The sequence below is a fragment of the Piliocolobus tephrosceles genome, unplaced genomic scaffold (genome assembly GCF_002776525.5).
Source record: "Piliocolobus tephrosceles isolate RC106 unplaced genomic scaffold, ASM277652v3 unscaffolded_29126, whole genome shotgun sequence".
Taxonomy (NCBI): Eukaryota; Metazoa; Chordata; class Mammalia; order Primates; family Cercopithecidae; genus Piliocolobus; species Piliocolobus tephrosceles.
In genome coordinates, this window is record NW_022312228.1 from 1 (window position 1) to 14,580 (window position 14,580).

At 42.4% G+C, this 14,580-nt stretch overlaps 1 protein-coding gene across 2 annotated transcripts; it reads left to right on the forward strand.

Moving 5' to 3' along the window:
• The first annotated feature begins 556 nt into the window (after positions 1 to 556).
• LOC113222064 (KAT8 regulatory NSL complex subunit 3-like) lies at positions 557 to 14,343 on the forward strand. Of its 2 annotated transcripts, XR_003308205.1 has the most exons (4): positions 909 to 1,051; positions 1,147 to 1,287; positions 12,783 to 12,873; positions 13,001 to 13,046. XR_003308205.1 is itself a non-coding variant. In XM_026451402.1 (3 exons), exons 1-3 carry the CDS (start codon positions 915 to 917, stop codon positions 13,196 to 13,198), a joined length of 426 nt encoding a protein of 141 aa, XP_026307187.1. In that variant the 5' UTR covers positions 557 to 914; the 3' UTR covers positions 13,199 to 14,343. The 2 variants fall into 2 exon arrangements, 1 of the variants encoding a protein (XP_026307187.1); XM_026451402.1 differs by lacking the exon at positions 1,147 to 1,287 and having other exon boundaries at positions 557 to 1,051; positions 13,001 to 14,343.
• The last annotated feature ends 237 nt before the right edge of the window (positions 14,344 to 14,580 follow it).

The window sequence follows — 14,580 nt, forward strand, 5'->3', positions numbered from 1 at the left end:
AGCTGGGACTGCAGGCATACACCACCATGCCTGTCTAATTTTTGTGTTTGTTGTAGAGACGGGGTTTTGCCATGTTGCCAAACTGGTCTTGAACTCTTGGGCTTAAGCAGTCCTGCTTCAGCCTCCCAAAGTGCTGGGATTACAAGTATGAATCACTGTGCCTAGCTATATTTGTCATTTATTTATTTATTTTTTGAGACCAGCTCACTCCTGGGCTTAAGTGATCCTCCTGCTTCAGCCTCCCAAAGTGCTGGGATTACAGGTGTGAATCGCTGTGCCTGGCCGTATTTATCATTTATTTTATTTTATTATTTTGAGACCAGGTGTTACTCTGTTACCCAGGCTGGAGTGCAGTGATGCAATCATGGCTCACTGCAGCCTTGACTTCCCAGGTGCCAACAGTCCTCCCACCTTAGCCTCCTTAGTGCTGGGATCACAGGCATGTGCCACATGCCCAGCTAATTTTTGTATCTTTGGTAGAGACAGGGTTTCCTCATGTTGCCCAGGCTGGTCTCGAACTCCTGAGTTCAAGCGATCCACCTGCCTCGGCTTCCCAAAGTGGTGGTATTACAGGTGTGAGCCACTGCACCTGGCCCATATTTATCTTTAAAAAAAAAAATAGATGTTTATCATTTTTTATATAGACTCATTGAAAAAATGACTTTGTGTTCTTCCAGTACATACCATCGTGTCTGAGAAGGCAGAGATCTAGACAAGTGTGGGGAAGATGACTTTGGATCAAAATTTTCTAGTGAATATAATGTGGTTAAATGTAATTTAAAGCTGACTGTATTAAAGATACATTTTTTTGTCAACCAGATGATTGTTAAATACCTGTGAAGTATGTGTGGCCTGGTCCTATTTCCTCACCTGTTTACAGTGAATCAGACGTCCCAATAGATGTGGAGACGGTCATGTCAACACCTATGCCACTCTATGACAATCAGAAGGCACGCAGCATGATGAATGAGTGTGAACGGCATGTCATCTTTGCCAGGACTGATGCAGATGCCCCTCCTCCACCAGAGGACTGGGAGGAGCATGTCAACAGGTAGGCTGCTCATCAGGAGGATGGTCACTGCCCTGTAATTATTTCGTATCATCTTCATTGAAATAACACTTATTAGGACCTTATTTCATTTGCAGCAACACAAGTCAGAGTGTTCTCCAAAGTCTCACATTATAACTCTCAGTTCACCATGCTGTGTGTGAGCTTCTTGAGAGCAGGGCTTACATCTCAGCCATCTTTGCATACTTCACACTAGGACGTTGTCCGGCACACAGTAGGTATATAATGTTTGTTGGATAAATAAGTGAATTAAATTTGATAGATATGATTAGCTCTGTAGTAGCTTCTGTTGTATAAGTTATGATATAGGGGTTACCCAAACTACAAAAAAATGAAATGTACATTTGTAAGGTATTGTGTTTAAATGGTTTATAACTAGGATGATGAAAGTTGTGAAGTCACATGAAAAGCTAACAGATGTTTGAGTGGCTTTTAAAAATAGATTTGCAGGCTACGGAGGGCACACTGAAGCCTGTTTTCATGAGTATATTGGCTAGTTTTGTTCCCAAGCTTTCTACTGCCCCAGGGGACTCCGTACTCCTCTCCTGGTCATTCGTCCCTGTTCATTTGGTAAACGTTTACCTAATCACATAACATCTTTTTGGGAATATTTATATGCCATACAATTCAGCTATTTAATGTGTACAGTCATTGGTTTTTAGTATAGTCAGAGTTGTATATTCATCACCACTATCAATTTGATAAACATTTTCATCATCCCAGAAAGAAACCTCATACCCACCAACAATCACTCCCCATTTCCTCCTAGCTTTTCTGGTCTCTAGAAAGCACTAATTGACCTTTGTCTCTATAGATTTGCCTATTCTGAACGTTTCATGTAAATGGAATCATGCAATATGTGGTCTTTTCCTACTGGCTTCTTTCACCACACATCATATTTTCAAGGTTCAGCCATGTGGTTGTGTGTATCAGCACTTCATTCTTTTTATTGCCAAATGATATTACATTGTATGGATAGCCCACATTTTACTTATTGATTAATCAGTTGATGGATATTTAGGTTATTTTCGTTTTTTTGGCAATTGTGAATAATGCTGTTATGAACATTCGCATACAAGTTTTTGTGTGGATCTAAGTTTTTAATTCTCTTAGCTATATACCTGGGAGTGGACTTGTTGGGTCATATGATACCTCTGTATTTAACCTTTGAGGAATTGCCAGACTATTTTCCAAATTGGCTGTACCATTTTACGTTTCTACCAGCAGTGTATGAGGATTCTAGTTTCTCCACATCCTTGCCAACACTTAGTAATTTTCTTCTTTTTTAAAAAAATTACAACTATTCTACTGGGTATAAAGTGGCATCTCATTGTGGTTTCAACTTATATTTTGTTGATGGCTTTTTGTCTGTGTATTCATATATCTACTATATGTAAGGAAATGATACTTCTTTTTTTTTTTTTTTTATTGAGACAGAGTCTCGCTCTGTCGCCCAGGCTGGAGTGCCGTGGCCAGATCTCAGCTCACTGCAAGCTCCGCCCCCTGGGTTTACGCCATTCTCCTGCCTCAGCTTCCTGAGTAGCTGGGACTACAGGCGCCTGCCACCTCGCCCGGCTAGCTTTTTGTATTTTTTTAGTAGAGATGGGGTTTCACCGTGTTCGCCAGGATGGTCTTGATCTCGTGACCTCGTGATCCGCCCGTCTCGGCCTCCCAAAGTGCTGGGATTACAGGTTTGAGCCACCACGCCCGGCTGAAATGTTACTTCTTATATCAGGAGTTGGTAGGTGGTAACTTTCCACAATTTCAGAGAACCCTTATTTTCTAATATAGAGAGAGAAAGAGGGGTATTGACATGATTACTGAAGCTGGTTGGAAGTTGGAAATGAGACTGAACAGGTGTGCTTGTGTGATCAAAACAGCAGCTGTTGAGGGAGGAGCAGTTCTGCACCTTGGTGGAAAAGAGCTTGTGAAGAACATGGTTAGGGTCTTGCATTGGAATTAATTTAGTGCCTTAAGAAGCTCTTTTCTCAAACCTGTAATCCCAGCACTTTGAGAGGCTGAGGCGGGTGGATCACCTGAGGTTGGGAGTTCAAAACCAGCCTGACCAACATGGACAAACTCTGTCTCTGCTAAAAATACAAAATTAGCCGGGTGTGGTGGCACATCATGCCTGTAATCCCAGCTACTTTGGAGGCTGAGGCAGGAGAATCGCTTGAACCTGGGAGGCGGAGGTTGTGGTGCGCTGAGATCACGCCATTGCATTCTAGCCTGGGCAGCAAGAGTGAAACACCGTCTCAAAAAAAAAAAAAAAAAAAACTCTTTTGAGCTTCAGATAAAGAAGAAAACTAAACTGCTATGAGTGAAGATCAACTACTGGAATATTGCTAGAGTCAGTATATTCAGCAAAAGGATTTATCAGTTTTTACAGTTAGTAATAAAAATAACAACGATGGTAATAATGAAAAGGAGCCAGCATTTCTTGAGTGCTTTCTAGGTGCAGACATTGTATCAGGCTCTTCCAATGCATTGTCTCTTAATCCTCCCAATGACTCTTGGAGGTATAACCCCCTTCATCTCTGCTTAACAGGATGAAGAAACTGAGCTCAGAGTGTTTAAGAAACCTTAATTAGGAAGTGATGGAGAAGGAGTTTGTTCAAACCAAGCAGTCTGACCCCAGAACCCAGTGTTCTCAACTACCATACCCTCTGCCTTCATTAAGGGCAGTAAGAAGAGATTAAGAGCAGTTAGTGGTGGCTGAACAAGGTGGCCTCCTATGGTTATGTATCCCTTTGTGGTATTTTCCACTACCTTGTCCTTTGCAATTTCGGAAAGTACATAGGAGAACTGTGTGAATTTTTTTTTTTTGTCAGTTCATCCATGGTTATGATTAAGAGGTTTTTGTGGACAATTCATACTTATCAAAAGTCATTAGAGACTTAATAATACTATAAATACCAGGTTTTTTTTTTTTTTTTTTTTGAGGCAGAGTCTCACTCTGTCACCCAGACTGCAGTGCGGTGGCACGATCTCAGCTCACTGCAAGCCTCAGCCTCCAGAACTCAGGTGATTCTCCCAGGTGGGAACCTTAGCCTCCCAAGTAGCTGGGACTACAGGAGTACGTCACCATTTCTGGCTAATTTTTGTAGTTTTTGTAGAGATTGGGTTTCACCATGTTGCCTAGGCTGGTCTCAAACCCCTGGCTCAAGTGATCTGCTCACCTTGGCCTCCCAAAGTGCTGGGATTATAGGTGTGAGCCACTGCACTTGGCCGAGTTTCTTAATTTATAAGGAGAGATATAACTGCAAAGCATAAGAGACACTGCGGTGGCCTGGCCAGAGTGTCTGTTCTCAGCAGGAAAGTCTGGAAAACCATTTTATTTCAGAAGTGAATAGATGAGTAGAGAGTCTACACAGGAGGCACAGCAGAATCGCTGGAAGTACACATCTTTCCTCTAGGCAAGGTGGGTCCCAGAGTAGGCCAGGGTGCACTTTCTCCTGCCTGTCCTTTAGAGAAACACTGACAGATTCTTACCTTTGGCTTTTCTTTCTCCAGTTGCCTTGTGGACCACCATCCTTCTGTTATGACATTGCCACCTATTGATGTAGTTCATTAAAGCTCAGTTTATCCTAGATTATTTGTTTTCTTAGTGTCTGATGAGATTTTAGAGGCCTTCTCTCATTGACAGCAGTATTACAAACCGTCTCTTTTGGTGGTAACTTTTGTATATAGCCGATTTTATTATTTAATGAAAACTTATTAGCTTCAGTTTCAGAGAGCACCATTTTGTGACCCTGTCCCTGAGTCTGTAGCCTGTTTGGAGCTTGCAGTTCCTTCTGCTCTGATTATAATCATCGTGTTGCCATTCTTTCCCTGACTTGATTGTTAAATTGCTGCTTCCTTTCTTCTTGTATAAAGTCATGTAAAATTAGTCTCCCACATTAAGAGCTCCATGAACGTTGTAGGTCGGCTCCCTAGAACTCTGGAGTTTTTTCCTGGAGAGTTTACTGATCGCTCTTTGTCTGTAGAGGCAGAAACTTAATTTTCTTGTTAAGAGCTTTTTTCCTCCCTCTTGAATGATTTCTGTAGATACTGTCTTCAAATAACTTTATGTATATAGGCCAGGCACAGTAGCTCTCGCCTGTAATCCCAGCACTTTGGGAGGCTGAGGCGGGAGGATCATTTGAGGTCAGGAGTTTGAGACCAGCCTGACCAACATAGTGAAACCCTGTCTCTACTAAAAATAGTAAAAATTAGCTGGGCGTGCTGGCAAATGCCTGTAATCTCAGCTACTCGGGAAGCTGAGGCAGGAGAATCTCTTGAACCTGGAAGGCAGAGGTTGCAGTGAGCCTAGATCGTGCCACTGTGCTCCAGCCTAGGCAACAGAGCAAGACTCCCATCTCAAAAAAAAAAAAAAGAAGCATGCTCCTCCCTTCCCTGCCCCCAACTCTGGCTTTCTTTATTAATGGTTGATATTTTGTGAAATGGTTTAAATATTGCTACCTTATTTAATTGTCTGTATTAGGGGTTGTCTATGACCGTGGGCTGATTTAAATTTGACCCATTGCTTGTTTTTGTGTGGAATGGTTTTTCCATTTTTAAATGGTTGCAAAAAAACTTAATACTGTTTCATGACACGTGAAATTAAAATTTCAGTGTGCGTAAACTTTTATTGGGATACAGTCATATTCGTTAGGTATTCTCCATGGCCACTTTTGCACTAAAACCACAAAGTTGAATAGTGGCAGAAACCATATGGCCTGCAAACCCTAGAGCATTTTCTATCCAGCCTCTTATAGAAGAGTGAGCTGCCTGGGTCATGTTCTTGTGTCTGCGTGCCGTGGCATGTGACTTAGAGGACTTTTGAAAATGATTTCTATTTGCTGGCATAGTGATGTAGTCCTGAAGACGTTGGGCCAGCTTTTTTTTTTTTTTTCCCTCCAGATGTTTGTCAAATGCCAAGTTTCATCAGTTGCATAGCTTTTGAAAGACATTTAATAAAATTTTCCTGACACGTGATACTTCTCAGCATTGCTCAAATGGATTTTAGGACATTTCCAACATTTCAGCGAAAGAATGTAGTATCCAAAAGCAGACTTTCTTATCTTAGAAATCAGAACTTCTGAATTCCAGCCAAAAACACCCCATTTTCCTTTTCTGAACTTTCTTTAATTATATATTCAATATTGTATGTATCTGTATAAATCTTAGGTTGGATGTTTGAAATTTTAAGTCCAAGGTCTTTGAGTTACCGTCCCTCCTTCCCCTCGCCCACCGTCTTTCTTTCCCCTTCCTTCATTCCTTCCCTTCTTCTAGTGTTCAGACAAAGAATTTTATAATCTGAAAAAGGAAAGTATGACTGTTGAGTTTATCTGATGTCCTTTGTGTCTCCTTGTTTGACTTCTGGTTAAAAAAAAAGTCCTTTAGATATTTTAATGTTGAATTAATTAGTATCCTTTGAAACAGTATCCGAAATTTGAAAATGTCAGATATTTTCAGGACTAATGTTATATTTTAGCTGCTTTGAATAGAATGAGCCAGAGGTCAGCATATCATTCAGGTTCAGTCAGAGCAGGGAGAACAAAAGGTTCTCTGATCTCATCTAGGAAAGGAAGAAAAGGCATTTTTGCCCTCATGAAAATTGAATAGGCGGGTAGGGCGGGGAGTGGGGTGTGCCAGTTGACTCACCACAGTTCCCATCAGCTATTTGACTGTTTAGGCTTGTATTTAAAATTCTGTCTCCTGTTTTTAAAATTTTCCCTAATTACATCTCTTGCATGCTCTTTATCTTAATCTTGGTTTAGATCATTTTTTTCTGCCCACTTAATTTTGCAGCCTCCCACGAAGCTGACAAAGTATAGAGATCATGTTTCAATTCTTGGAGTCACTTGTTGTATATCCAGCAGCAATCCTAAGAACTTTTTCTAGGATTTTGGACTCTCAACATTGTGGTTTTAAAATTTAATTTCAGCTGTCATTGGTGTATGATGATGATTTCTAAATAGCTTTCTAACTTTGCGCACCTTGTATTCACAGCATTTTCCTTACTCCCATAATTTTGGATTGCAGAATTAATACAGAGTAGGAAAAACAAATCGGGAAAACATCATTATATAATAAAAACAGGATAATTTTGGAAATGCTGTTGATGTTTCATAAATAAATTATGCCTCATTCTCTGTTGTTGGAATTAAAGTTTGCAGTGTGATCAATAGGCTTTGAGAAAGCTCCAGAGATTGTTGAACATGAAAAAACTGTATTCATTGTTTAACCTGGTTGATTATAAATTAGCATGATTGCTGGAGGTAAGGCTGCAATGTATTACTACTTTCAAGATGCTACAGGTCCTTTATACCTATTATTTTCAAAGAACTGGAAATCCAGAGATTTTTGGTTTTTTTGTTTGTTTTTGAGACGAAGTCTCATTTTGTCACCCAGGCTGGAGTATAGTGGGGTGATCCCAGCTAACTGCAACCTCTGCCTCCTGGGTTCAAGCAATTCTGCTGTCTCAGTCTCCCGAGTAGCTGGGATTACAGGCTCGTACCACCATGCCCAGCTAGTTTTTCTGCTTTTAGTAGAGACGGGGTTTCACCATGTTGGCCACGCTGGTCTCGACCTCCTTTCTGACCTCAGATGATCCGCCCTCCTCAGTCTCTCAAAGTGCTGGAATTACAGGCATGAGGCACCATACCCGGCCTTATCCAGAGATTTTAACATGGATAGCCTTTGGTCATTTCCATTTGAAGAAATTTATCCTACAGAGATACTTGTGTGAGTGTATAAAATATAGATAGATAGGGCTGGGCGTGGTGACTCACACCTGTAATCCCAGCACTTTAGGAGGCTGACATGGGCGGATCACTTGAGGTCAGGAGTTCAAGACCAGCCTGGCCAACATGGTGAAACCTCGCCTCTACTAAAAATATAAAAATTAGCTGGGTGTGGTGGCGTGCCCCTGTAGTCCTAGCTACTCTGGAGGCTGAGGCAGGAGAATCACTTGAACCTGGGAGGCAGAGGTTATAGTGAGCCGAGATTGCACCATTGTACTCCAGCGTGGGCAACAGAGCGAGACTCTTGTCTCAACAAAAACAAGAATTAATAATAAAATATAGGTAGATGTGTATGTATATATTTGAGGAAGAGAGGGGTGGTCACTGCAGTGGCTTATAAATTGCAATAAAAAATACACAGTCTAAGTGTCCACAAATAAGGTACAACTTACCTGGCCTTTAAAAACAAAGAGGTGTATTAACATGGAGATATATCCATGTTTGTAGAGAGCTTTTTCAAATGACTTGTAAGTGTCTACTCTGTCTCCTCCTATCCTGCCACCATCAAACTCAAGCCCGTCTGAGAATCACTGTACATAAGAGAGCTACTACTCTTGTGAGTCTGCTGTGCATTTAAATAATGTGACAGAAAACAAGATAATGAACCAATGGGGCTGGAGCTTCTGGTCTCAACAAACCTTCCCAGTTCCAAGGCATCCTGAGTCCCAACATTGAGTTGAAACTTTCATCCCCTCACCTTTTAAGTCCAGAATCTCTGAATATCAAACCACAAAAACTGGATCCTGATGAAGTAGCAGAGATTAAGCCAAGATAACTAGGGAAGAATAAGAAAAGGGACAATTCCAAGAAACCTCAGACTGCTTCTAGTACCCCCAAAAGGGGGTTACAAAACCATGGGAGGTTTTGGCAGTTAAGAGAGGATTTAGCTCTAGCAAGGAAAGCTTCTGAAGAAGACAGTCATCCCATTTTGTTTCTCTAATCTTGGATTTCCACTGCTCTCAACTTTTGCTGCTATCAGTAATCATAGTTAACCTGAATTGTTTTATTGTTAGAAGGACCTTAGAGGTAATCTAGCTGTATTTATTTTATGAGCAAGAAGACTCAGAGCACATAGCTCTTTATATTAGAAAGTGGGATAGAACCTTTGTCCCTAGGTAGGGTTCTCCGGGATCCTGTAACTGTGGTTGTTGTAAAACTGGAGGTGTGGTAGGTGGAGATTTTATTTTACAGAAGGAAAAGGAGTTTGACTATTGTTTTCCTCCTTTCTAGAGAATATTTGCTCTATCCAGGAACTTTTAGATAGTTGTACAAAGTGAATAACAAAGGGTAATTTGTCCTCCATCTGCATAGTCACTGGGCCATATTGTTGGTGTTCCTAGAACAATGACCTGTAGAAATGAGAGTATCTTGTGGGGTGGGATATGATGGAAAGGATGCTGGTCTCTTATGAAGTCAGAGAAACTGAGATTGTTGATGTTGTTTTTCCTGCAGTCTGACTGTCTTGGTGAAGGACATAGATCATGTGCCTGTGTGCCTCTCCGCGCCTCAGCATTAACATGGTATAGAGTCTGAGGGTTTGGATAGGGACCTGGCTGTTTACAGAACTTAGAATGCAGTGTGCACACAATCCATCCATTTATTTATTCAGCATATGTTTAACTCCCCAGTATGTGTGAGACTCTGTTTTATGTGCTGTGGATATAGCACTTAAACGAAATCAACAAAAGTCCTGGCCATCTTGGCCTTTTACACCTTGGCAGAGAGAAACAAACTAAACAAATAAATAGCATGGATAGACTATGAGGTAGTGATACCTCTGGAAAGCAGGTTAGTGAATCCCAGGGTAGCACTGGAGGGTTACAGTGTTAAATAGGGATAGGTCAGAGCAAGCCTCAGCAGAAGGTGACATTTGAGCAACAACCTGAAGGAGATGAGAGAGGGAGCCATTGTTTCAGGTTGGCGTAATGAAGGGCAGGGCCCTGGTCTGTGATGCAGGAGCGTGCCTGGTGTGTGTGTGAGGGCAGAGGAGTGGAGGGTGCTGGGAGGGAAGGCGGTGTGAGTGAAGTAAGTGAGGATCAGTCATGGATGATAAGATCTGAAAGACATGGAGTCCATGCAGCCCATTGCAAGGACTTTGGCTTTTAACTGATTGAACTGGGACCACTGAAGGACTTTGAGCAAATTAGTGACACGATCTGACTTAGTTTTTTCAATTAATTCTTCCAAATTGGCTTTTCCAGAAGGTTGTACTAATTTATATTTCCATCAACAGAATACAGAGAGAGTTCTTTTGTACCCTCTCAACAACAGAGAATTATTAAACTTAATTTTTACCAGTTTGATAGGTGAAAAATAATACTTTATTAATTTGCACTTGTTCTTTTTTTTTTTTTTTAGACAAGGTCTTGCTCTGTCTCCCCATGGCATGATCATACATTACTACAGCCTTGATATCCTAGACTCAAGCCATCCTCCAGCTTTAGCCTCCTGAATAGCTGGAACTTTGGGCACCTGCCACAAGGTCTCACTTTGTTGCCCAAGCTGGTCTCAAACTCCTGAGTCCAAGCTATCCTCCTGCCTCAGACCTTGCCTGGCTGCATTTAATTTTTTTTTTTTTTTTTTTTTTGAGATGGAGTCTCTCTCTCTCGCCCAGGCTGCAGTGCAATGGCACGGTCTCAGCTCACTGCAACCTCCGCCTCCCAGGTTCAGATGATTCTCCTGCCTCAGCCTCCCAAGTAGCTGGGACCACAGGCGCGTGCCACCACACCCGGCTAAGTTTTGTATTTTTAGTAGAGATGGGGTTTCACTATGTTGGCCAGGCTGGTCCCGAACTCCTGACCTTGTGATCCGCCCGCCTTGGCCTCCTGAAGTGCAGGGATTACAGGCATGAGCCACCATGCCCAGCCTGTTTAGTTTTGAAGTGGAGTTGACTTTACTTCTTTTGTGACCTACCTTTTGTGTTCTTTGCCCTTGAGTATTTCATTTTTTCTTATTTTCTAGAGCCTCTTTCTATTTTAATGAAATGGCAGTCATTTTCTCATTGTGTTTTGATCTTGTTTATACTTTTTTTATTTTATTTAATTTTTTTCTTAAGAGACATGTTGCTCAGGCCGGACTTGAAGTTCTGGGCTCCTCCTGCCTCAGCCTCCCAAGTATGTGGAACTACAAGCACATGCTACCATGCCCGGCTAAAAGTTTGAATTTTTTTTTTTTTTCCCAAGACGGAGTCTCACTCTGTCACCCAGGCTGGAGTGCAGTGGCACAGTCTTGGCTCACTGCAACCTCTGCCTCCCGGATTCAAGCGCTTCTTCTGCCTCAGCCTGCCGAGTAGCTGGGACTACAGGCGCACGCAACCACGCCCAGCTAATTTTTGTGTTTTTAGTAGAGACGGGGTTTCACCATATCGGCCAGGCTGGTCTTGAACTCCTGATCTCGTGATCCACCCACCTCGGCCTCCCAAAGTGCTGGGATTACAGATGCCTGGCCAAAGTTTGAAACTTTTATGTAGTTACATTTCTCTTTCTTCCTTTTATGTCTTCTTGTTCTTCCATCTGAAATTTATTTTGATGTAGAATGATATGTAGGGATCAGATTTTCTTTTTCCAGTGGGCCAGTGGTTGTCTCAGCTCTACATTTAGGGGCTTTATCCAGACTGATGTGAAATGCTACCTTGATCCCATTCCAGGGTCTCATTTGGGTGCAGCATCCACGTAATTTTTTTTTTTTTTTTGGACAAGGCTTCACTGTCACTGAAGCTTTGAATGCAGTGGCATGATCACAGCCCACTGCAGCCTCAACCCCCTGGGGCCAAGTGATCCTCCCACCTCGTGCTCCCGAATAGCTGGGGCTACAGGCATGCACTACCCATGCCCAGCTAATTTTTGTATTTTTTGTAGAGATGGAGTTTTGGCATTTGCGCAGACTGGTCTTGAACTCCTGAACTCAAGCGATCCACCCCACTTGGCCTCCCAAAATGCTGGGATTATAGGCGTGAGGCACTGCGCCTGGCCATGATCAGCTTTTTTTTAAGGCAGGGAGAATAGGTAAATATTATAGAGCATCTTCATTTGCCTTTCTTTTGGTATCTTTAGGAAGGTCACTAGCCAGAGTTAGAGAATCTGAGTATTTAGGATTGCTGGGAGTGGGGTCAAGGGGGACAATAATAAGCTCCATATCACTATGCTGGGTGTGATGAAGTGGAGATGAGAACAGTAGGATAGATGTCTGCGACTCACAAAGCCTCAGTAAGTAATAGGTAAGCCATAAGCAATAAGGTAGATGTGTGAATGCCAGTGCCGTATACTGGGATGATAACATATTAGCCTATATGGAACAGGTCTCTCGAAAATAAATTTGCTAATTGTGTGACATATAGAAAAAATAGAAAAAATACATATGGAAAAGAGAGATTAGTGTGGGGTAGAATATTGAAGAGTGGAAGAATAGCCTCTTTATTGGTTATGTTTCTGCTATATTTTTGTTCTTAAGTCTAGTTTAAAAAGAATTCTTACCTTAGTCTGAGATTTGAGTACATTAAAATGCTTGCTAATCCTGTCTGCCTTTTTGTGTGAAATATATCACTTAGGAAATTCAAATATGTCTGTTCAATGGTGCTGTGCTTTTATTTACGATTGGGATTATTTTAGCTACTAAGCAAATAATTAGCTTTGCTAGCCTGAAAGACTTTATTCATGACTAGTCTTGTACTATGTGTATTATTGTGTGTGTGTGTGTATATGTGTGTGTGTTATTAATACAAATGTGTGCTGTGACGATTTCATTTGGTAGGATTGGGACCAGAATCTAGGTCTTGTGTTTTAGCTCAGTGGTCTTAGACTAAGCTACTTCGTTTTACTGTTCCATGGTGGAGACATAAAACTATGGCATAGTCTTCTTTATATGGTGTACATACATGGGGAGCGTCCCCAGGGTTTGACTATAATTCCTCAGAGTTTCCCTTATAGGACTGGCTGGACAATGGCCCAGAACAAGCTATTCAACAAGATCCTCAAAGCCCTGCAGTCTGACCGGCTTGCCCGCTTGGCCAACGAAGGGGTAAGACACCAGAAATCCGCCCACAGTGGGCTCTTCGTAGTTCAGGCCTCACTGGCTGACTGACTTGTCCCCTCACTTGTTAACCAGGTAGTCCTCATGCTTTATCACTTCCACTTACATCCTTCAGGCTTGTAATGAGCCAGTGCTGCGCCGTGTTGCTGTGGACAAGTGTGCAAGGAGAGTGCGGCAGGCTCTGGCAAGTGTGAGCTGGGACACCAAGCTGATCCAGTGGCTGCACACCACCCTCGTGGAGACCTTGAGTCTGCCCATGCTGGCAGCCTACCTGGATGCTTTGCAGACACTGAAGGGGAAGGTAAGGCTGTGATTGGTATCTGCCCTGTCCTAGGGATAGCCAGCCTCTCCTGTGGGTTCAGGATGTGGGGTTGGGCAGGGTAATTATCTGGTCGGTCTGGGGTGCCTGGTCAAAACTAACGGGTTTGGTATTAAAATTGGGAGACAGGGTATCATTTCACATTTGTGTCTGGTGTAAACGTTTTCAGCCCTCCTAGCTCCAGGATGAGGTGCGGGGCCTGAAAACCAGAGTATATGTTTAGCCTTTCTAGCCTTGCAGCTTGTGGTTGAAGTCATGGCTGAATTGAATTATTATGAAGTTGATGAAGGGTTTACCAGGGAAGAGCTTGTTGAGAAAGGTGACAGAAACAGACCCTTGGTGCTCAGAGCACTGGGCAATTGCAGAGCGGGAGTGTGCCGTGATGCCTTCAACTCTGCTCCCCAGGGCATGAGCCTTTAGTAGCAACACTTAGACTTTTATAATTCAGTGCAAACATATCATTATAGTTCCCTGCTTTCTTACTTAGTATTGCACAAAGTTAAACTGTTTTTCTTGGTGATTCCCGTGATTGCATCAGGCTGTCCTCAATGTGGTAGAATGTGGATGCTGGAGACAGATTGCCCGGCTGATCTCAGCTTTGTCACTGATTAGCTGTGTAAGCTTGGACTAGTGTCTCATTTCTGAAATGTGGCTGATAATAATACCTACCTAGGAATTTTGTGAAAATTAAATTAGTTAATTCAGGTAGAGTGCTTAACACAAAATTGGGCACACAGTAAGCAGTGAGCCCACAGTCACTATTAACAGTTATTTAAGTAGTACCCTCATAGGTTCTTAAAATATTTGGGGTGTTTTTCTCCAATGCAAAATGGCCTCACAGCCGGGTGTAGTAGCTCATGCCTATCTATTATCCTAGCACTTCGGGAGGCTGAGGCAGAAGGATCGCTTTAGCTCAGGAGTTTGAGACCAGCCTGAGCAACCTAGCAAGACCTTGTCTCTACTAAAAATAAAAAAAATTAGCCAGGCATGGTGGCACGTGCCTGTAGTCCCAGCTACTTAGGAGGCTGGTGGGAAGAGACTGTAGTGAGTTTGATCCCGCCACTGCACTCCAGCCTGGGTGACAGAAGGAGACCCTGTCTCTAAGAAAAATAGAGAAGAGAAAGAACTGATTCAGTCAAAGTTGTCTGAGGCCTTTTTTTTTTTCTTTGGAGACAGTGTCTTCCTGTCTCACTCAGGCTGGAGTGCAGCGGCACTATCATAGCTCGCTACAATGTCCAACTCCTGGGCTTAAGCAATCCGCCTGCCTCAGTCTCCCAAGTAGTTGGGACTAGAGGTGTGTGCCACCACCACACCCAGCTAAAATTTTTTTTTTTTTTTTTTTTGAGACAGAGTCTCGCTGTGTTGCCCAGGCTGGA

Excerpts from the sequence above, each read along its gene's own strand:
- LOC113222064 (XM_026451402.1), top strand. The coding sequence starts at position 915 with ATGTCAACACCTATGCCACTCTATGACAATCAGAAGGCACGCAGCATG. Across the intron at positions 1,052-12,782 it reads TGGGAGGAGCATGTCAACAG|GACTGGCTGGACAATGGCCC; the intron begins GTAGGCTGCTCA and ends TTTCCCTTATAG. Across the intron at positions 12,874-13,000 it reads CCCGCTTGGCCAACGAAGGG|GCTTGTAATGAGCCAGTGCT; the intron begins GTAAGACACCAG and ends TACATCCTTCAG.